Raw genomic sequence first — 18,930 nt, forward strand, 5'->3', positions numbered from 1 at the left:
GCGACCTTGTTGGGCCGACGCGGTGGTAACACGGGCTTCAGCCTATGGTGACTCGTCATTCCATTCCTTTTCCTTCCGGACCAACCACCGAGCTTCCCCCGCGTCTCTCGGAGCAAATACGATCCAGGCTTGCCCGTTCTTCGCTCGCTTGATCCAAAAGTCCCCTGGCGACATCCCTGATCTAGATCTCCTCCGCCTCCCAGCCCTCGTCTCTCCGGTTCTCTCGAACCCTTTTCTCCCTGGATCCACCACCCCCGCGCTTCGATCCCTCCGGACGCCTAGGGTTCCGCTCTCCCACCGTATTCATTCCTGATTGGAATCCTCTTCACCTCTAGCGGAGGAAGAAAGACTTGATATTGGAGGTGAGTTGTCGGTGCTGCTTCTGTTTTTTGTTTTCTATTTCGTTTCTTGTTTTGAGCCCTAATCTTCAAAGTAGCTGACCTTTTCGTTATCCCCTTTTCACGATTTAGGGTTCGTACCTGAAATAACATCCTCGTCAAGAGCGGAGGTTTTTTGAGGTGTAGAATCGATGGAAGCCGATGGCGCAGCCGCTTCGTTTCCCCTGGCAAAGTGGAGAAGCGACTTCTCCAGGGCGTTCCAGCACTACCTGGATAAATCGACTCCTCATATGACTGGAAGATGGCTTGGTACTGTTGGAGTTGCAGCGATCTACTTCCTGCGAGTTTACTTTGTCCAGGGATTTTACATCATCACCTACGGGCTCGGGATCTATCTGCTTAATCTATTGATTGGGTTCTTGTCGCCTCTGGTGGATCCGGAGATTGAAGTTTCTGACGGCCCCGCCTTGCCTACAAAGGGCTCCGATGAGTTCAAACCCTTTGTTCGCCGTCTTCCCGAGTTCAAGTTCTGGTAAACTTTAACCTGTTTTTGCTTCCTCGTCGAAAATTTTCAGGCATTTGCTTTTTTCCTCATTCTGCTTGCTTTGTGTTTATTTGAAATCTGTAAACGTAGATCTGCTTTTCCATAACTCCCCTCAACTTCAGAAAGCAAGATTAACCGTTGGATAACTTGCGACGAGTAAATAGAGTTGTTCTAGCTATATGTACTTCCACAGGGTTGTGAGCCTCTGTTATCCATTGGAATGCGCTACAGAGGAATAAGGAATGTATAGTTTTGATGGTTTTTGGTGATTCCTCCATTGCTTCAGTGACCTTTGGTGCCCCCCTAGCCAAATTCTTATTTTGGTAGCATAAATGGTTATAATGTTATATAGCCAATAATGTTTGATAGATTCTGCGGGATGTTTTTCCATCCTACTCTAACCGTTTAACACTACGCCACGTAATCCCACCTATTTTTTATTGGAAGAGAAGTCGGCAAGAAATGAGAAGGATGGAAGGCATATGAGATGGTATTACAAGGAGGCACATGGCTACCACAAATTTGCCTCCCCTTTCGTTCTTCTTCCTCATTTTCCCCGACGATTTAAATTCGTTCACCTGCATTCTTTAGATCCTTTTGTGCAAACTCATGCACCATTCTCCAATCATCAGCCAATCACCATACTTTTGGTCTTATCCTGGGCCAACTTCAGCAGGTTCCCAGGTTTCCGGGCTAATTTTAGCAGACTATGGATTAAGTGCTGACCCAACAATCCGATTCAGTCAGTCCATTATTGTTATCTGCCAAGAGTTCCTGAACAGTCTCTGTGTATGACTGGGAATATTCTTTTTATTAATAATTGTATGTTAATAGTCACACATGTAATATTCTCTTTTTCTATTAGCCTGAAGTATCTGCTAGGATGACAAAGAATATTTGTGAACTTACTTGATTTAGCTTTTATATCCTATTTGTTTTCTCGAGGAATAGTGAACATAAGATCAAAGCATTCCTAATTTGCAACAAAGAAATATTTACCACAGTTTATTTTTTTGTTATTTGGATATCTGTATTTTTTTTCTCATCATGAGGATTAGGATATCACATTTTCAAGAGTGTCGGTAAGTCACCGTGAGACCAGAATTGGTCTGTGATGGCGACACAGTTGATGAGGATTTTAGAGCATCCCCAGTAAGCAGAGATGAAAATGGTCAGCGACAAGGGTAGTGGCAAGCAAGTTAACAATTCAGTATCTGATCATGGTGTTAGATTACGGCCTGGAATCATGTCATCTGACATTTACTTTGGTTTACAAATCACCCCAATGACCTTAGTTGATAGAGCCTGAGCTTGTTCAAGCCCAAAACTATTATGCAAATGTTATTTTTACCACAAATTTTTGCCCAAGTTATTTGTCTGTGGTCTTGGAGAGGGTTTTTTATCCTGTTTACTCGAGCAATATACAGTTGTGGATGCATGCACATGTAGACATGCAACCATGCAAGAGACGAATAAAGTGATTGTTTCTTTCTATCTGCAAATATAATCTCTTAATTTGTATTTTCTAACTGTTAGCGATTGTGAACTGTTTTATCTGTTTGTTTCTATTTATATTTTGTTTCTGATGAATTTTCTCCAGTCTGTGGTGGAGACTGTGAACTTAACTATCTGAAATTCATTTTTCCTAGGTATTCCATAACAAAGGCCTTCTGTGTTGCTTTTGCAATGACTTTCTTCTCCGTGTTTGATGTTCCTGTCTTTTGGCCCATACTAGTGTGCTACTGGATTGTTCTTTTCGTCCTAACAATGAAGCGCCAAATTGTACACATGATCAAGTACAAGTACGTCCCATTCAACGTAGGGAAGCAGGTGAATACAATAAAACTTCATGTTGCATCATCTGACTGTTCCACTTTCTTAAAAATGATTTGCATGCGTTCTTTATTATGAGATTTGAATGAATCGGAGCCTTAGACTCCTAAGGATTGAGAGCTAAACAACATCTGGTGCCCGTATAGGGGGGTAAGTAGCTTTAGCTGTATTGTTGAGATCAATAAGCACTTGGCTTTGGAGGCAGCTCAAAAAGTATTTTGTTCTTGTTTTATTTAGGAACCATATGGCTGCATATTTTTTATGCAGGGTGCTTCAGCTTAAAATTAACTAACTCGAATACTTAAATTTTTAACCTGGTTTTAATGGTTTTGAATCAGAAATATGGAGGGAAAAAGGGTCCTGGAAGCAGCAGTCTGTCCAAGGATTGATGGACGGTAGGAGGAGCCAAGGGCAGGGCACTCGTATATCTAGTAGCATTACTGAGATTGAGAGGACTCTCGGTCCGCCGGACCCCTCGAAGGAGGACAGCTATTTGTTCGGACCAGTTATTACCTATGCTTACACATTGTCATCCTCTCACTCTTCTACTTGTTTAGCTAATGTAGCTAATGCTGCCCGTGGTGCTATTGTTTGCACGATAGCTAATGTTTTCAATATTATTCAAGATTCCACCAGAGCATAAACTGGTCGATCATGTTATTATGATTAGTAAGATTTCCCGATAAATTGAGGCGCTGTTAACTTTGTCCATCTTCCATCGATCGAACAGGAAAAAATGAAGCTGGCTTCACCTGCTGGACCGATGAGCAGTAGTACTTCTGGAAGATGATTTTTATATGGTCAGTAGTTTGCTCATTTCCATTTGTTCAGCACGATCAAGAGAAAGAGGTGCGGGCCCCAACATTAGTCTTGGAATAGGTGAGTCACAAGTATGGTTCTTTCCTTCCTTTTTGGGTTACGAAAGTGACTTGAGATAGACGAGAACAAAGTATCATTAAAAGACATATTCTGCTGAAGGAGGATCTCACATTCTGAAATAAATCCAAACTTCGGTGGCATGCAGATCTCCTGAATAGCAATCGGAATTCGTAAGGCAAGCAAATCTCCATGAAGAGATGTTGCTTGGATAACCCCATCCCGAGGCACAAGAGACCAAAAGATGGATGGATTCTGCTTTAATTTCATAATAAGTAAATAAAAGAGGAAGATGAATAAGTAGTGTGGAAATCTCAATTAAAATTTCCAAATCACTGCCTTTTTCTTTTAAGAATCAAACGATCCTCGTCCTTTAGAATTCTAATAAATCTCCCTTCTTTCCCCCTTTTTTGGTCGGTAGTTAGCATACGGGCTGACAGCAGCTATCTTACAACCTCGGCCGTTAGTGAGTGTTATTTTTGGGTGCCACAAGAGAGGTATGTATACTCGCTAAAAAGTGTTTGGTCAAGGAATCATAGGGGGTGCTCGAGAAGCCTAATTCTTGCAGTGGTAGCAAAGCCTCCACCGACCGCTGGATCGACGTACAGCTAATTCTTGTGCTTTACACTTTCAATAAAGGGGGGGGAGGGGAGCACTAATTATTACTCTCATGTGCGGAAGGCCATCAGACCCTCTGGATGAGGACGGATCTCATAGGAGACAGCTCCTTGATCCAATCCTAGTTTAATATTTATTCTCCTCACAGTCAGTCACCTCTTTCTAAGTAAAAGTAAATAAATAAATAAATAAGAGTTTTAAATTTCAAAGCCTAAATCTGAACCGTGGAATGCCATTTCATTACATCCATGCAGCAATCGAGACAGGCGAGGCAGGAGACCGACCGACCGGGCCACATGAATCCCAGTTGCGATGCCAGGCTTTTCGATTTGAAAACCACATGTGTCTCCTCCTCCGTGTTCATCTAACGCTCACAGGATGAGCATCACATGGGCCTCCTCTCCTGTTTTTATATATGCACACACCTCTCTCGCTCTCTCGACTGCTCATCACTGTAAACTTAGCCCAAGGCTCATGATAGCTGGGGGGACCTACTAAGAGGCTCGCGTTCCGCCTTTGGGAACTTGTCTTGGTTCGAAGGAGCCACGCCACTTGGTACCTCTCCTTTCTCACACCTCCACTCGGAGATGATCTCAAGACGCAAAATCTGACTTGCCCTCATCAATCCCTTGTGAATCTACACCACGGTCGATTTAAGTTTTGTATCTCCGTTTGGGATTAGGGGCAACGGGTACTCGTGTCTGCAGCAATTCTCAAGGCTACGGTGGAGCAAACGGAACACAACAAGAAGACGCCAAGAGCGAGCAAGGGTGATGATGAACAAGGAGAGTGAGGACAAATGGTGCTTGGGGTTGTGCACCCATGATTTCTCAGTCAAAAACTAGTCAGACGTGATCTGATGAAACGACATGGTCAGATGGGTGGTTGGATTTGAAACTGCGCCCCTGAGCGATCCGACTCACATGCAGCGTTCATAGATTTGTGCTAATCGAAGCCCAGCCTGCGTCGTCTAGTCATCAATGTTGGATTCCCACTCTCTCTCTCTCTCTCTCTCGTCCACATTTTCTGAAACGCATTTCAAGTCTTTTTCTTTCTCATTTTTTTCCTAATTTAAAAGGCAGCATTTCTTTTGGGGGGGTTTCTGTAGCCTCTCAAAATTCAATCTGCACAATAAATAATGTTGCCTTCGGCCAACACTTGCAGCCACTCCAGATTTAGAGAGAGAGAGAGAATCAAGGAAGGAGAAAGGAGTAGCCTTCGACCAACACTTGCAGCCACTCCAGATTTTGAGAGAGAGAGAGAGAGAGAGAGAATCAAGGAAGGAGAAAGGAGTATATATATACATATGTATATATAGCTTTTGGGTGGGTAAAGGTTGGAGTCTTTTTTTGGGATCCAAGAGGTTCTTGGTGGGTGCAACCTCTCTGAGGGCTTCGTTCTCCGCCAATTGGTGTTTTGTTTCCATCTGAGCCGAGCAAAAGGGAGGAAATTTTCTTTTGGAAGGAAGAAAGAACAAAGAAAACGATTTGATTCGATCGATCGATGTTTCTTTGGCGGACGAAAGCGATGAACTAACAAAAGTGGAAGGTAAGTCGGTTTGCCTTTTGCGATCACCCTCGTCGCCCATATCTCTACTCTCCCTCGGTTCTTGAGAATCCTCGAGAAATCTACATCCTCCTGCCTCCGTCGGAGGAGGAAAAGAAAGCGAGAGAAAATGTGGATGGGGCGAAAAAGATGGCCACCCCTTTCTTGTTCTTCGCTGATGTCTGCCATGCTTTTTCTTGTTTCTTGATCACATAGTCTCATCCGCTTCAGATTCTTGAGAAACCTAAGCTGGCTGTCGGCTTCGGAGGGAAGGCGGAAGGCTTGAATGGAGACATCTGTAATCTTCCCTGATTCATAGGGAGGAGGAGGAGGAGAGAGAGAAGCGCTTTCCTTGGATCGCGTTCTCTCCGGATCTAGTTAATATCAAAGAGTGCATCTTTGATTGATGCGGTTCAAATGCCAAGAACTCCCTTTTGATTCAAGCTTCGCCCGGCGGTCTCTCCTGATCCTGCTGCAATCCCCCATACTTTCGGATCCGTGTCTAACGAACAAGGGGCGGGCGAAATGCCGCTTAAGAGCCTCGTCCGCGAGCTGAAGGAGATGCGGGACGGCATGGGGAGCACGCCCAGGAGAGGAGGCGGCGGCGTAGGAGGTGGAGCCCCCGCCACCGAAGGGATGATGTACGGGCACAGCCGTGGAGATGCCCGGCATCAGTGGTCCGGTCGACTGGAGCCGGAGCAACAGCAAGGGAGGTGGGCGAACCTTCCGCCGGAGCTGCTGTTGGATGTCATCCGGCGGGTGGAGGAGAGCGAGGTGTTGTGGCCGGCGAGGAAACATGTGCTGGCGTGCGCCACAGTGTGCCGTTCGTGGCGAGACATCACGAAGGAGGTGGTCAAGACCCCCGAGCAATGTGGCCGGATCACCTTCCCCATCTCCCTCAAGCAGGTTGCCTTCCTCTCCCATCTCCTCCACCTTACATTTAGCTTCCAGGCTCACATAGCCTGTGCTTTCTTCCTTTTGAAAACTTCGATGGTTTCAATCTTTGTTTTAAATCTCGGCTCGTTTGTTTGAGATTAGCCTGGGTCTCGAGACACTCCAATCCAATGCTTCATCCGAAGGGAGCGAGCGACATCGACCTTCCTCTTGTTCCTCGGTCTGAGCCCATGTAAGCCATTTTCTCTGTTCCTTGCTCTTTGTTTCAGAAACGATCCTGTTGTGAATGAATACTTCTCGTGATCTCGTTCTTGCATCGCCCAATTTGTCGAAATTTACTTGTGATTTGTCATCACTACTCCGGAATTGCTTCCATCAGTTTCTTGAACGATTCATTCATGCGTAAAATTGCCGACTTCGTCAAACCAGAACAAGTCAAGCATGGTGGAGTGGGTGTGGGTAGCAGAGTTGGATCGCTATGCATAACTTGCACATGGTAATGTTGGTCACCATCTTTGATCCTTGCAGCACTGCAGGGACAGAATGACAAGCTTTTGCTGGCAGCACGCAAGATCAGACGCGCGACCAGCACCGACTTTGTGATCTCGCTGACCGCTGATGATTTCTCTCGAGCTAGCAGTAGCTATATTGGAAAAGTGAGGCAAGTGATCTCCTCTGCTTTCACTCCGAATCGCATCATCTACTCCTTGCTGATTCCCTTACTGCCTTTTTGGGATCTTCTCCAGGTCAAACTTTCTGGGAACCAAGTTCACCGTCTATGATAGCCAGCCTCCTCATGACGCTGCAATGTCTTCGAGCAACCGTTCCACTCGAAGGATCCACTCCAAGCAAGTTTCGCCGAGAGTGCCTGCCGTCAATTATGGCATCGCTTCCATCTCTTACGAACTTAACGTCCTGCGAACTCGAGGGCCGAGGAGAATCCAGTGCACGATGCGCTCGATTCCCATCTCCTCTATCCAGGAAGGTGGGAGCGTCCCAACGCCCACGAGTTTCCTTCACCCCATTATTAGCCAACGAGTCTGCTGCAGCTTAGCGGTGGCAAAGGGCAAGCAACCTGCGATAGATGTCTCTTCCACCCCAGCAAGTGCACCTGTCCGGACTAATGGGGAGCCACTCGTTCTGAAGAACAAAGCCCCCAGATGGCATGAGCAGCTTCAGTGCTGGTGCTTGAACTTTAGAGGACGAGTCACAGTGGCTTCCGTCAAGAATTTCCAGCTCGTGGCAGCTGTGGATCCTTCCTACGGCGTTTCTCCGGCAGAACAAGAAAAAGTGATTCTCCAGTTTGGGAAAATAGGAAAGGACATCTTCACCATGGATTATCGCTATCCCCTCTCTGCGTTTCAGGCATTTGCGATTTGCTTGACAAGCTTTGACACTAAGCCAGCATGTGAATAACGATAGGTACCCAACCATTTCCCCTGTTCTCTCCCGGATGTCTACTTCCTTCCTCAACATTCGACTGTGTTCTTCACCTGGGGAAAGTCCGGTTTGCAACTGCCGTTTGTCTAGTTTGGGATCTCACAAGGGGAGATGGTTGCCGTCGTCAAACGTTTATGGTGTCGCAATTGCTTGAGATATGCTTTTATGCTCTGTCCATATCTACAGCCCACCTTCGAATTAAGTGTCTCTTTTCCGACATTGTCATGTATTCAGACTGCCGAACTTGATTCATCTAATGTCTAGTTTGAAGAGGGTCTCATGTAGACATAATCATTATCTCAAGCTCTCAATGTTACGGTCGAAGTGCAAGTATGACCATTTCACGGTATGTTCAACGCAACTGTATCTTTAGTTTGTGGATGCAATCTCAGTTGGCCATGATAGAAATAATAGAAGAAATGAAATAGCTTTAGCTTTAAATCTATTAACATGTTCCCAGAATGAAAATTTCCTCAATCTCAGTTGGCCATGATAGAAATAATAGAAGAAATGAAATAGCTTTAGCTTTAAATCTATTAACATGTTCCCAGAATGAGAAATTTCCTCATATAGTTAGGAAAATCTTATCTTCTATCAGGCCAGACTTCTTATTCCCGTCGAGGCTATACCTAAGTGTGTGTTTGAGCTGGAGTTTTGTGAAAGAAGACTCCTCAAGGGTTGGATAGATTCTGTCGAGTCCTTGGATTTGTGAGGCATAGTTGGCTCGCTAGAAAGGAATTAGCGACCATCTCTCGATCAACTGGCCTGGAATTAGGTTCTGCAAATTTAGCTTTACGTGATGATTCCCTGACTCCTCCATCGACGTATACGGAGGTTGCTGTGGCTCGCGATGTTTCCCCTTCTTGGTTGCTACGACTTGTCGATTTCAAGATCTTCTTTTTGTATAGATGTTGCGTGCTCCGTACCTTCTTATTGACGCCTGTTTACGGCTTGTCTTGTATCGAGAAGAGTGAGCATAAGATGCTACAAGATTCAATCTCAACTCCGAACAAAATATACACCTCCACGAAAATTGATCGAAAACCTTTCTAACCAAGAAATCAATGAACTCCTCCGAGGTAAATGGCTGCCAAGGACGAAGAGAGAACTCATGGCTAGTGTTTCTTACTGTACGTAGGACTTGCATCTATCGGGCGGCGCCACGAACGATCATTGCGGTCAAAGCAAGTAAAGGAGCACGCATTGTGATGCTCATAAAAAGCCGTGCGCTACGGTTGAATCGCCGAGAAATTTCGCTGCGCGTTAGCTAAAATGTCCAGATTTTGAGGCGAACAGCGACGCTGTTTGATTCAAAATTAATGGTACGTTTGGAGGATTAATTATATATTATCTTTTACAGTTAATTATTTCATATCTCATCCCTATATTTAAAGAAAAATTATATATTTTAATAATATCGATTTTACTAATAAAAAATAATAATTTTAACGTAAGTACAGAATGATCATTGTCTCTCTTAGTCGCTCTCCTCATCCACAACAATTATCTCGTGGCTCTCAACAGTATTATCGTCCACCATCACTAACATCGTCCATCATAATCTATCAAAATATTATTATTATTTTATTTCATATTTTTGTTGATAAAATCTGGTACTATATGTTTCTATTTTTATAATTATAAAAATATTAGTATAATTTTTTAAAAATATAAAAAATTATGATACTAAATATAATTAAATAGGAAACAATATGCAATTAGCGCATGTGAAGGATGGGGTACGTCGTATCAAAACTCAACCGAGTCAACTCACTGGTTGGGCGGTGGAGATCGGACATTGGCAGCCGGACGACAAAGGGGCTGCCATCTCAGTCCCTCATCCCAACCGAAGGATCATCCGGTGATGGAACACTCGGTGTTCGTGTACATTCATGACTACCGAAGCCTTGGTGCCTTCCAACTGAATCCATGCGTTGTGCTCCTGTTCTTTCCGGATGACCTCTCCGTATTTTGTCATTCTTTCTATTATTAGTAGTACACACAAAGATTGCATAAGGAAGGCGAGTAGCGGATGAAGCAGAGAGAAAGCAGGAGAAGAAGAAGGAGAAGCAAGAAGAAGAGGTGCAATACTCTTTTCGGTTTCATCATCGTCATCATAATTATCATTATCACCACCATAAGAAGGAAAAGAAGGAGGAGAATAAGAAGGAACGTGACCGAGGACGGCATGGAGACGCTGGATGAGGAGGTGGAGGAGTACAGCTGGAGGGACGTGGTGCTGCCGGCATTGATCCCGGTGGTGCAGGAGCCGGTGGAGCTGGAGCGAGAGAGCAGGCAGCGACGGCGCGGCCGGGACATCCTGGTGGCGGTGGACCACGGCCCCAACAGCCAGCACGCCCTCCACTGGGCCCTCGCCCACCTCTGCCGCCTCGCCGACACCCTCCACTTCGTCCACGTCGTCCACAGTAGGCTCTTCTATCCTTCCTCGGACATGTCCTCCACTTTGATCTATTTTTCTCTAGGTGGAACACAACAAGTCGGTCTCTGTTTCTGCTTCTCTCTGTTCCGAGTGACACATCACAACTCCATAGGTGTTCAGGACGAGGTGCTGTACGAGGTCAGTAAGCAGCGAATGGACGAGCTGGCCGTCGAGGCCTTCCATATTGCCATGGTAATGCTGCTGCCTTCCATCTAGCGCAGGACATGGCCATCGTAGCTAGCTGAACCAAACCACTTTAGCAGCCTTAAAGTTGCAGTAGAATATGAGTCCGATCCATACACTTTTCCCCTCGTAAACATGACACCAATTTATATACGCCGTAACGTCTCGCAACAAAGTAAAAGAACACGGGAATGCGTTCAGGTGAGGTCGCAGGGTCGCATCGTGGAAGGGGAGGCCGGGAAGATGATATGTCGAGAGGCGGAGAGGTTAAAGCCGGCAGCCTTGGTGATGGGAACCCGCGGGCGAGGCCGCATTCAAAGGTAATAAACCCCGTCCTTTTTCTTTTCTTCCTCCCTCACGAACGCGAGCCATGAGACGACAGAATGACTCGATTTGCGCAAACATCGATCGTCATCGATTCAGGGCTTTTCTCTTTGTGTGTTTGCAGTGTTTTGCAGGGCAGCGTCAGCGAGTACTGCTTCCGTCATTGTAAAGCAGCACCGGTCATCATCGTTCCGGGGAAAGGTCGGCAGCAACGCCCTTTACACTAATTGTTTGTTCCATTACACCATCGGTGTGCATGCAAGGAATGGACCCTCTCTCGAAATCAAAGAGGGAAAGAAAAAGAACGGTGAAGAGAATCCCCTATTGCATGTACTTCTCTTGTGATCAACAATCGATCAATCGCATCTTATTTGCTTCGCAGAAGCCGGCGATCGGTCTGTCATCTGATGGGGCGCCGCAGGGAATTAAGCTGCCTTGTTGTACCTGCTTTCGTTGATTATTTGGCTAATATCAGAACCAGCATCAGCCCGGTGCGTCGATGATGGCAATTTCTCGGTGCTACTCTTTCGTAGTTCTTGATTCGTTTCGTATGCCCACGAATCTGTCTCTGCCCGACAGTGAAGCACTGGAAGAAACTTTGTCGTTCATGATCACTATTATCACCTATGCATTTGCATTCGACATTATCGATTTCTTCTCTTAGAACATCGACTCTTGCAAGATCAATGAAACCGCCATATCCACCAGCCGCATGTAAATCCACGGGACTCGAACAAGCTAAGTTGATCATACATGTTCTGTATGAGAACAGAAAAACCTAATATGTTAGGCTCAGACGGACGATTTCCATTCATCGACTCTGCTGAAGATGGCTATCAATAATTCTGAGAGATGATTCGATGCACCTAAATAATTAAGAAGAACATCTGAGAGAAAATGGAAAACATTATTCTTCACATGTATCGACAAACTCGTTCTTTTCTTTCCTTTTTCTCTTTAGAGAGTAAAATCAAAACGATAAACTGTCTTCTTTTACATTTTCACGGCCATTAGCGTCCGACTTCCACACAAAGATAAAGTTGAAGTTGGTGGACGGTCTTGAAAGTTACTTCGGCCAAAGCCAACTGCATCATGTGAATGCTTCATCTTGAAGATACCAACCAACGCAGCTAAATAACTCGGCTGCTTCTCCGTGGAAGGCGCATCGTCATTATTTCCTCCTCCTCGCCAAATCCTCATCCCTCAACCGAAAGCTCCAGGCCACCATCCGAAAGGAGGAGGACTGCGAGTCTCTCCGGTGAAGGTGACCTGAGAAATCCCCATTTAAACATGGACCCAACCGCGAGTCGCATCCATCTCTCGCTGTCCACAAAACAGTACAAAGAGGACCCCGACATCCTCTCCTCCGTGTGTGGCGACGAGTCCCATACATACTACGGATATGTGTATATATATAATATATTACTTAGCATGAATAGTTCGGGAGCAGTGATCCCACCTCTCCATCTTTTTCAGCAACACAAGGCAAGGATGGTGACCCGAAGAAACAAAGTTCCACGGCGAAGGTGGTGGCCTGGTGGGGATATGCATGGAAAGCTACTGCGCGTGCCGACCGGGGACCTATCCAGGACATGCAATAGCGATTAATTAGTTCGGATGTCTCATCGAATGGAACTTTTGTGAATGTGAAATGTGAAAGGATGGGCTACTTTTAACTGCTCCGAAGCAGTACCACTTAATGTCTAACACACTGTAGTCGAGTTTTGGATTGCCATCCATTCTCTTGATGGATTTGCAGTGTGACCAATCTTGCATTGTCCGACACCATCTTTAAGCCAGCACAAACGGAGATCTTGCTTGACTAACAAGAGAAGGCATGACCGTGATTATTATGTCCTCAGACACTTTTGCTTGACGTTTACGGAAACAATCCTGCCATGTCATTTTTGAGGCTTTATCCTTTGTTGCTGATTCACAAATAGTAGATCGAAACAGGTGTTGTTTCCCTTATAATCAAAAGCATGATTGAAGTTCCACTGGGCATATGTTATCCATGGGTATATATAGTCTGCAAGGAGCTGAGCCTGAGTACACTGCCTGCCTAACATCAGGTAAATGTTAGTAGCTAGCAACCAAAAGGCAGAAGCTGTATGATATTGGAAAGCAGGGCTTTAGGTGATGATTATTAACGGAGACTATGTGATTATGGTGAGTACCACTGACGAAATGCAGAACCAATTGGAGTCCTATTGGAAGGTAACAGGAACATGGTCGATATCATGCACGTTGGTTCGCATTGCTGCAGCATGAATGAATACAATTACAACAAATATTTACGGCGAGCAATCTCTAGGCCTCAGACTCCAAGGACGAGGATTAACCATCACATCTCCATCTTGTGATTGTTAGGTAAGACGCTTCCTGCAAGAATTTTCGATGTCGATTAGCTTGAATGATCACCCACAAGTAACTATTCTTAACTCCGAAGGGAAAAAGGAATAGAATGCCAAAATAATCTAGCAATTTGCAACAAGATTTTTCCTTCCCCCTCCCCAGTCAAACATCGAAAGCGGAGTATCTGTATGAATCCAGGATTTCTTCGCTGATCAGAAGCACTTCTCTTGTTGTCATCCGATGCATCATAATGTTCTTGGTACAAGATGAGAGCCTTTACCTTCTGATGATTAGAAGGGGAGGGCTGCCCCTCTTCCTTGCTGGAAATCCACGCCAAACAAGCTTTGCAGGTTTGTACTCCAAACAGAACACCCATTGACCTGAAATGGCCCCCCGTGAATATATTATCAAAGATGCACAGGACTCACTAGTGGAATGCTCTGAACATGTTTAACCGAAGTATTACATCAAAAGATGAACCAAAGGATGCATCAGGCACTGCTACTGGTGGATTGACGTTCTGCCGAAGCACTAAATCCGAAGAATCCATGAACGTGTCGAGCCCGGAGCAAGGATGAGGATGTTGTAAGGAGTCGAATCGAAGGTAGGATTGGTCCAGCAGCTCCGACGACATGCCGATCATCGCAGTGCTACTTGATTTGCAAGACGGATTTATCTGCACCAGCATCGGGAGCTGTCAGAACAACACCAACATGAAAACTTCCGGAGACCAGTAGAGATGCAAGCTTTTAGGCTTCAGCAGCAGTCTTAAGGGAATCATGTCTGAATAGGCTTTCTTTATTGTACTGAATCGCTCTGCTAACTCTCAAGGATCAAATGATGGATCAGATAATCCAAGACTTTACCTCTCTACCGAAGATGTTGTCGATGTTGATGTCCATCAATGGGCTCGCGGTAGCAAGTTTCATCGACAGGAACTGTCGAAAGCCATGTACCAAAAAAAAAAAGAGTGTCTGTCAAAACAGAGCTCAGAATTGTCGGTCTTTTAAGGAGAAGACATGTGGTGGTAATTCTCAAGTACCTCGACTTGTCTTTGGAGAGACTGGACATAGTTAATGATCTCATCTAGCATACCAGCTTTTCCCGTTATCTTACTACATCCGGGCACCAAATCCTGGAGGTACTTCATCCTCTGGCTGATCCTCTCCCTTCTCACCTGCACCACCAGAGGAGAAGATTATTAGGAGACCAACGAAAAAATCTACATAGGATTTGGGAATATGGCGAGGCAGATCACAGCATACTCTTTCGGCCAAGCTATGACTGTCAGTGGCCTGACCCCGGCGAGCTCTGACATGAATGCAGTCGGTCTTCGGAGGTTTGTCATTCTTCTTCGAGGCATCTCCAGATGCTGCTTCCTTCTTGTTGGGTTGCCCCGTCTCTGAGGTTGCCCCTCCTCCCGTCTCTTCTTTAATTATCTTACAGCTGCTGTCACCTTTGCCACCTCCACCATTCTCCTTTTGCTAGAATGAAAGAATTATGTCAGCCTTGAGTTGATGATAGACATCGATAGAACATAATGATGATCAAATTTCATGGTCCTTTTCCCAACCAGGACCTCACGATACGCATAGAGAAAGCACATCTTTAGCACTCGGTGTCGGAAAAGCTGTTCTTTATGACCGACACCAGAGCTCAGATAATTCTTGAATTTAGGGCATGCTGAGAAGTAAATATAGAAACTAGGAGTATGTCGTTTACCTTTGATCTGGGAGATTTATCTGCCTTCCTCTTCCTTGAGCTGTTGCTGCTTACGTTAGTAATACTTGTTTCCTCAACATTAGCAGCACCATGAACGGGATAACGAATATTAGCAAGATCAGGCCATCCGTTACTGAAACAGTCGATTGATCCATGAACGTCGCCGTGGTTCGCGTTCTTCTCCCCGCCGCAGCCACTGGGAAGCGCCTGGAAGGAAGTCTGCATCTGCCTGCAGTAGCCGCCGCCGCGAGGATTATAATTTGACTGCTCTCGGCCCTGCTGCTGCCAATTCAGCAGGCACGCCCCTTGCCTCTCCAGAACTGAGAGATCATCAGGAGGAGCTCGTAGGCCCTGCATGATCTTTGAAGGCTCTCTTCGAACGCTTTCAGACAGCTCTCGCCCTATAGCCTTCTGAGGACCTTTATATATATACAACAAATGGACTGAGGGAGTGGATCAAATGATCACGGAGAGGGGAGGGAAGGAGTAGACGGAGGTGAAATCAGAAATGATCCAAATGGGAGGAGGCCAGTTGTTGCCAGTGAGCCTCGCTTCGACCGGTGGGTCCACCCTGACGTGACCGACGGCGTGGCTGTGTCTCAGAAATCCAAGCCGGATAGAGAGAGAGAGAGAGAGAGAGAGAGAGAGGCGAGATATGCTGGGGACGAAGAAAGGGCATCCACATGGCCGCGGCCGCCGTGGCACGTCCAGATCCAACCGTTCTTCCACGCCGGCCCGCCGATGCCGGCTTCGACGCCGAAACGCGATGTGAAAAGCCCTGATTTCCATGCAACACCGGCGGGACACCCATCCCAAGCAGAGGCAGCATCATGGTGAGGGGGTAGTTGGCCGATGCTGATGCTGTTTAGTTCGGATGAGTATGACACATTGAGGCTGGATTAGGCTAATCATGAAGGGGCTCTCTTGCTTGTTGAATTGTTGATTTCAAGATGGGATGGAAACCCAACATTCAGGGCCTCCCCTCATTGGCATTAAAGTCTCACGGAATAAGGTTTTGCCATAAAGCTCGCAAGATACTATCACGGACGATGTGATACTAGGAAATCTAGCCTTTGCATAAAAATGTGTGTGGTAAATGGTTAGCTTAGGTGATATCCGTCGGGGCGCAGGATTTGACATGCACTCGAGACTTGTCGGCTCTCACGTGAGTTCACCACCAAGGGAAATATAGCCATTGGTGGACTCGAGAGGTGAGAGAGAGAGAGAGAGAGAGAGAGAGATAGAGAGATAGAGAGTTTGGAATTGTGGCAGTGAAATAAAACCCCGCAGGAGATGCGGCAACGACTTGCAGCTCTCGTCGTCCCTACACTCCCCGTCCGCTCCTCTTCTTGTCGCTAATTTCCAACCATAAATGTCCCGCTATTCTCTGGCCCATAAATGGCATATCCACCTCTCCTTTTCTCCTGACTCAATAGAACAGCTAAACAAAGAATGATTTGTAGGAATCACTTCTCCCTCGACATCTCCCCTGTTCTCAGCTGCTTCAATCTCGTGACGAGGAATGACACAATCATTGACACCTTTGGCATCTCAGGGTTCTTGTTTCGACCAAGTTTTATCTTAATTTACTAAAATCCACCTCTCTCTCTCTCTCACTCTCTCTCTTTCTCTCTCTCACGCATGCATAGCTTGCTCTAGCGACCTCTCCTGGTTCTTCATTGTTCTAATCTTGTGCAAGGGAATGAGACGTATTCATTGAACACTCCCAGTCTAACTTTTTTCTTTTTAGCAAAGCATCTCCAGAAGAAAAAATATAGCATAGTCTTTGTCGTCCGTCTCTAGCTTTAGTTGGAGGGTCAAGGATAGATGGGAGAAAGCTGACGGTGAACGCCATGCTCCTGCATGTGGCACGATGCGTAAAGCAGCATCCTCCATACGTAGCTTAGTTGCCAATGTCTGGTCTGAGAATTTTTAGCTGTGCACTTCAGCATGATTCATCAATTTCTGCTCGCGTATAGGCACATCCCTTTCGATCATAACATACATAGCGTTCATCAGTTGCCATCTCGTGATAACGAGAGAAGTAGGTTGTGGTGCAAAGGAAAATGACACTGTTTCAGACCAGCATACCAATTAATTCCATTTAAAGTGATGTTTTCACGAGAAATAATATATATATATATGCTCCAGCGGTGACTTTGGTAAACTTGGCACAAGACATAGCTATCTTCTCCATTGCAGATAGAATGGTCGGACATGCAACGAATTGATTGCTCGACTAAAAGTAAATTTCTATACGAACATAAGCAATTTACTCCTTTGCTTTCTCCCCATGGATTCATTAAAATGGTGAAAAAAGAACAGTCACGTCTCTTTGTTGGTTTTGGGGTCATATTTCTGTCCCAAGTATTAGTAGACTCATGTAAATATCATTTATCTCACGTTTCCAAACCTGCTTCCTTCCCAAGTGGAATCTACGCAAATAAAAACCTGAAACATCTAAGAAAGAGATCTATTGCTCATGCAGAAAGCACCGCTACATGACAGGATAAGGTGGAGAGAGTCTGGCCATATAGCACCACTAAAAGAACGCGCGTCCTTCCGCTTGTGTGGGGCTCCCTCTATCACTTGGACGGTCCTATCTCTGTAGTGAAGGGTTTAGTAGTGAAATAAATGGTAGGTGGGGACGTTGTGGAAGGAGATGGAGACGAGGTGTAGCGGTGGATACAGGGGAATTTAAACAGATGTATAAATGCTTGGGGAAGGAACATTTATGGTTTCAAGCAATGCGTGGCTTGGATTTTTTTTCTTTATTTCCGAGGCTTTTCTCTCTCCTTTGTGCCGATAAATGTTGGCTTCAATGTCTTGCTTCTTCTGAGTGCTCCGTAGGACGGGGGGGAAGGGCTGACAAAAGTCAATTTTACGAGCAAGTCAACGTCACGTTTAAGCGATCTTTCTCTTGGGATGCATCGAGCAAGGCACTATAGTGTAACAGTGAATGAATGCCAATTGGTTTCACGAGAACACTGGAGCTAGCGACAGTCTGAACAGAGTCTCTGTTCTTGCCGATGCTCGCTCTGAGTCTGCGATCTGAGTACATGGCATTGTCTTGGCAAAGAATTTGGAACATCTCCTTGTCTTTTCTTCTTCAAGATAAATTACTGAAAGGGAGATCATCTCCCTGCATAAAGAGGTGACTCGTCACTCACAAGGCTGTCTCGATCGGACTACTGGTCGCTTCACCGCTCTTTTCTAGTTGGCTTGCGTTAGACTAAAGCAGCTGCATGAGATGCTCAGAACCGGGGCTGCCATCGGAGGGCACGGGCACCTGACAGGAATAATCTTTACATCCTGACATTAAGCTGGGAATGCCTGAAAGCATTTGCAACCTCCACATAAGACAACAAGAAAACTCCAGGTCGGGACTAACTAGGAGGGTTGAGTCGAGTTGGTCCATGGCTTCCTGTGGATCGTAAGAGTTCCTGTGTCCCATCTGTTGAGAACTCAGGTACCGACCAGGTCAGGGACAACCCCGCCATGGAGGTTGTTCATCTTGGCACAAAATGCTTTTTAGCTTCATCCATCCTCCGTCGACCGCACCCTCCTCCCTCTTCTTTCATTCAGACGATCCAATCCTATCAGCTCGATCGCTTGGTGTGTGGCACTGCATGTTTGGTGGGCTCTCCTACCCCTTCTACTTGTCTTTGCCCGAAGGAGGTGGACCAATCGAGGATCCATGCCACATGATGTTGTTGTGGAGTGGTGTATTATTGGCACCATTTCACATGAAGGCATTACATGTGTGTTGAACAGAGAATAGACAGAGAAATATAGTGGAGGAAGTGTCGCACAATGTC

At 45.7% G+C, this 18,930-nt stretch overlaps 4 protein-coding genes across 13 annotated transcripts; 3 read left to right on the forward strand and 1 right to left on the reverse strand.

The window, feature by feature from the left end:
- Nucleotides 1-64: 64 nt before the first annotated feature.
- LOC135640637 (protein RER1A-like) lies at nucleotides 65-3,384 on the forward strand. Its single transcript, XM_065155304.1, has 4 exons — nucleotides 65-362; nucleotides 471-870; nucleotides 2,532-2,712; nucleotides 3,054-3,384. Exons 2-4 carry the CDS (start codon nucleotides 530-532, stop codon nucleotides 3,102-3,104), a joined length of 573 nt encoding a protein of 190 aa, XP_065011376.1. The 5' UTR covers nucleotides 65-362; nucleotides 471-529; the 3' UTR covers nucleotides 3,105-3,384.
- Nucleotides 3,385-4,681: 1,297 nt separating this feature from the next.
- LOC135640102 (tubby-like F-box protein 5) lies at nucleotides 4,682-8,379 on the forward strand. Of its 2 annotated transcripts, none has more exons than XM_065154239.1 (5): nucleotides 4,682-5,757; nucleotides 5,971-6,660; nucleotides 6,793-6,880; nucleotides 7,177-7,309; nucleotides 7,395-8,379. In XM_065154239.1, the coding sequence occupies exons 2-5, from the start codon at nucleotides 6,280-6,282 to the stop codon at nucleotides 8,062-8,064; spliced, it is 1,272 nt and encodes a 423-aa protein (XP_065010311.1). In that variant the 5' UTR covers nucleotides 4,682-5,757; nucleotides 5,971-6,279; the 3' UTR covers nucleotides 8,065-8,379. The 2 variants fall into 2 exon arrangements, with proteins under 2 accessions (XP_065010311.1, XP_065010310.1); XM_065154238.1 differs by having other exon boundaries at nucleotides 5,986-6,660.
- A 1,541-nt stretch (nucleotides 8,380-9,920) lies between these two features.
- Nucleotides 9,921-11,557, forward strand: LOC135639912 (uncharacterized). The gene is made up of 5 exons (XM_065153917.1): nucleotides 9,921-10,514; nucleotides 10,641-10,720; nucleotides 10,913-11,031; nucleotides 11,160-11,236; nucleotides 11,418-11,557. The coding sequence occupies exons 1-5, from the start codon at nucleotides 10,121-10,123 to the stop codon at nucleotides 11,441-11,443; spliced, it is 696 nt and encodes a 231-aa protein (XP_065009989.1). The 5' UTR covers nucleotides 9,921-10,120; the 3' UTR covers nucleotides 11,444-11,557.
- A 399-nt stretch (nucleotides 11,558-11,956) lies between these two features.
- On the reverse strand, nucleotides 11,957-15,705 carry LOC103987353 (transcription factor bHLH63-like). 9 transcript variants are annotated; one of them, XR_010497081.1, is made up of 9 exons: nucleotides 15,113-15,705; nucleotides 14,656-14,874; nucleotides 14,433-14,567; nucleotides 14,257-14,328; nucleotides 13,857-14,084; nucleotides 13,671-13,770; nucleotides 12,729-13,417; nucleotides 12,495-12,616; nucleotides 11,957-12,304 (listed from the first exon to the last, which is right to left on the reverse strand). XR_010497081.1 is itself a non-coding variant. In XM_009405634.3 (7 exons), exons 1-6 carry the CDS (start codon nucleotides 15,467-15,469, stop codon nucleotides 13,681-13,683), a joined length of 1,101 nt encoding a protein of 366 aa, XP_009403909.2. In that variant the 5' UTR covers nucleotides 15,470-15,705; the 3' UTR covers nucleotides 11,957-13,417; nucleotides 13,671-13,680. The 9 variants fall into 9 exon arrangements, 2 of the variants coding, with proteins under 2 accessions (XP_009403909.2, XP_009403911.2); XR_010497080.1 differs by having other exon boundaries at nucleotides 12,706-13,417; XR_010497077.1 differs by having other exon boundaries at nucleotides 11,957-13,093; nucleotides 13,213-13,417.
- Nucleotides 15,706-18,930: the final 3,225 nt, after the last annotated feature.

Source organism: Musa acuminata, chromosome BXJ3-6, assembly GCF_036884655.1.
Source record: "Musa acuminata AAA Group cultivar baxijiao chromosome BXJ3-6, Cavendish_Baxijiao_AAA, whole genome shotgun sequence".
Lineage (NCBI taxonomy): Eukaryota > Viridiplantae > Streptophyta > Magnoliopsida > Zingiberales > Musaceae > Musa > Musa acuminata.

Coding starts and splice junctions, on each gene's coding strand:
- LOC135640637 (XM_065155304.1), top strand. CDS start 530: ATGGAAGCCGATGGCGCAGCCGCTTCGTTTCCCCTGGCAAAGTGGAGA. Junction 871..2,531: donor CTTCCCGAGTTCAAGTTCTG/GTAAACTTTAAC, acceptor CATTTTTCCTAG/GTATTCCATAACAAAGGCCT. Junction 2,713..3,053: donor CATTCAACGTAGGGAAGCAG/GTGAATACAATA, acceptor GTTTTGAATCAG/AAATATGGAGGGAAAAAGGG.
- LOC135639912 (XM_065153917.1), top strand. CDS start 10,121: ATGAAGCAGAGAGAAAGCAGGAGAAGAAGAAGGAGAAGCAAGAAGAAG. Junction 10,721..10,912: donor AGGCCTTCCATATTGCCATG/GTAATGCTGCTG, acceptor GAATGCGTTCAG/GTGAGGTCGCAGGGTCGCAT. Junction 11,237..11,417: donor CATCATCGTTCCGGGGAAAG/GTCGGCAGCAAC, acceptor TTTGCTTCGCAG/AAGCCGGCGATCGGTCTGTC.
- LOC135640102 (XM_065154239.1), top strand. CDS start 6,280: ATGCCGCTTAAGAGCCTCGTCCGCGAGCTGAAGGAGATGCGGGACGGC. Junction 6,661..6,792: donor TCCCCATCTCCCTCAAGCAG/GTTGCCTTCCTC, acceptor GTTTGAGATTAG/CCTGGGTCTCGAGACACTCC. Junction 7,310..7,394: donor AGCTATATTGGAAAAGTGAG/GCAAGTGATCTC, acceptor GATCTTCTCCAG/GTCAAACTTTCTGGGAACCA.
- LOC103987353 (XM_009405634.3), bottom strand. CDS start 15,469: ATGCAGGGCCTACGAGCTCCTCCTGATGATCTCTCAGTTCTGGAGAGG. Junction 14,085..14,256: donor ACAACATCTTCGGTAGAGAG/GTAAAGTCTTGG, acceptor TTGTTCTGACAG/CTCCCGATGCTGGTGCAGAT. Junction 13,771..13,856: donor CCTTTGGTTCATCTTTTGAT/GTAATACTTCGG, acceptor GGGCCATTTCAG/GTCAATGGGTGTTCTGTTTG.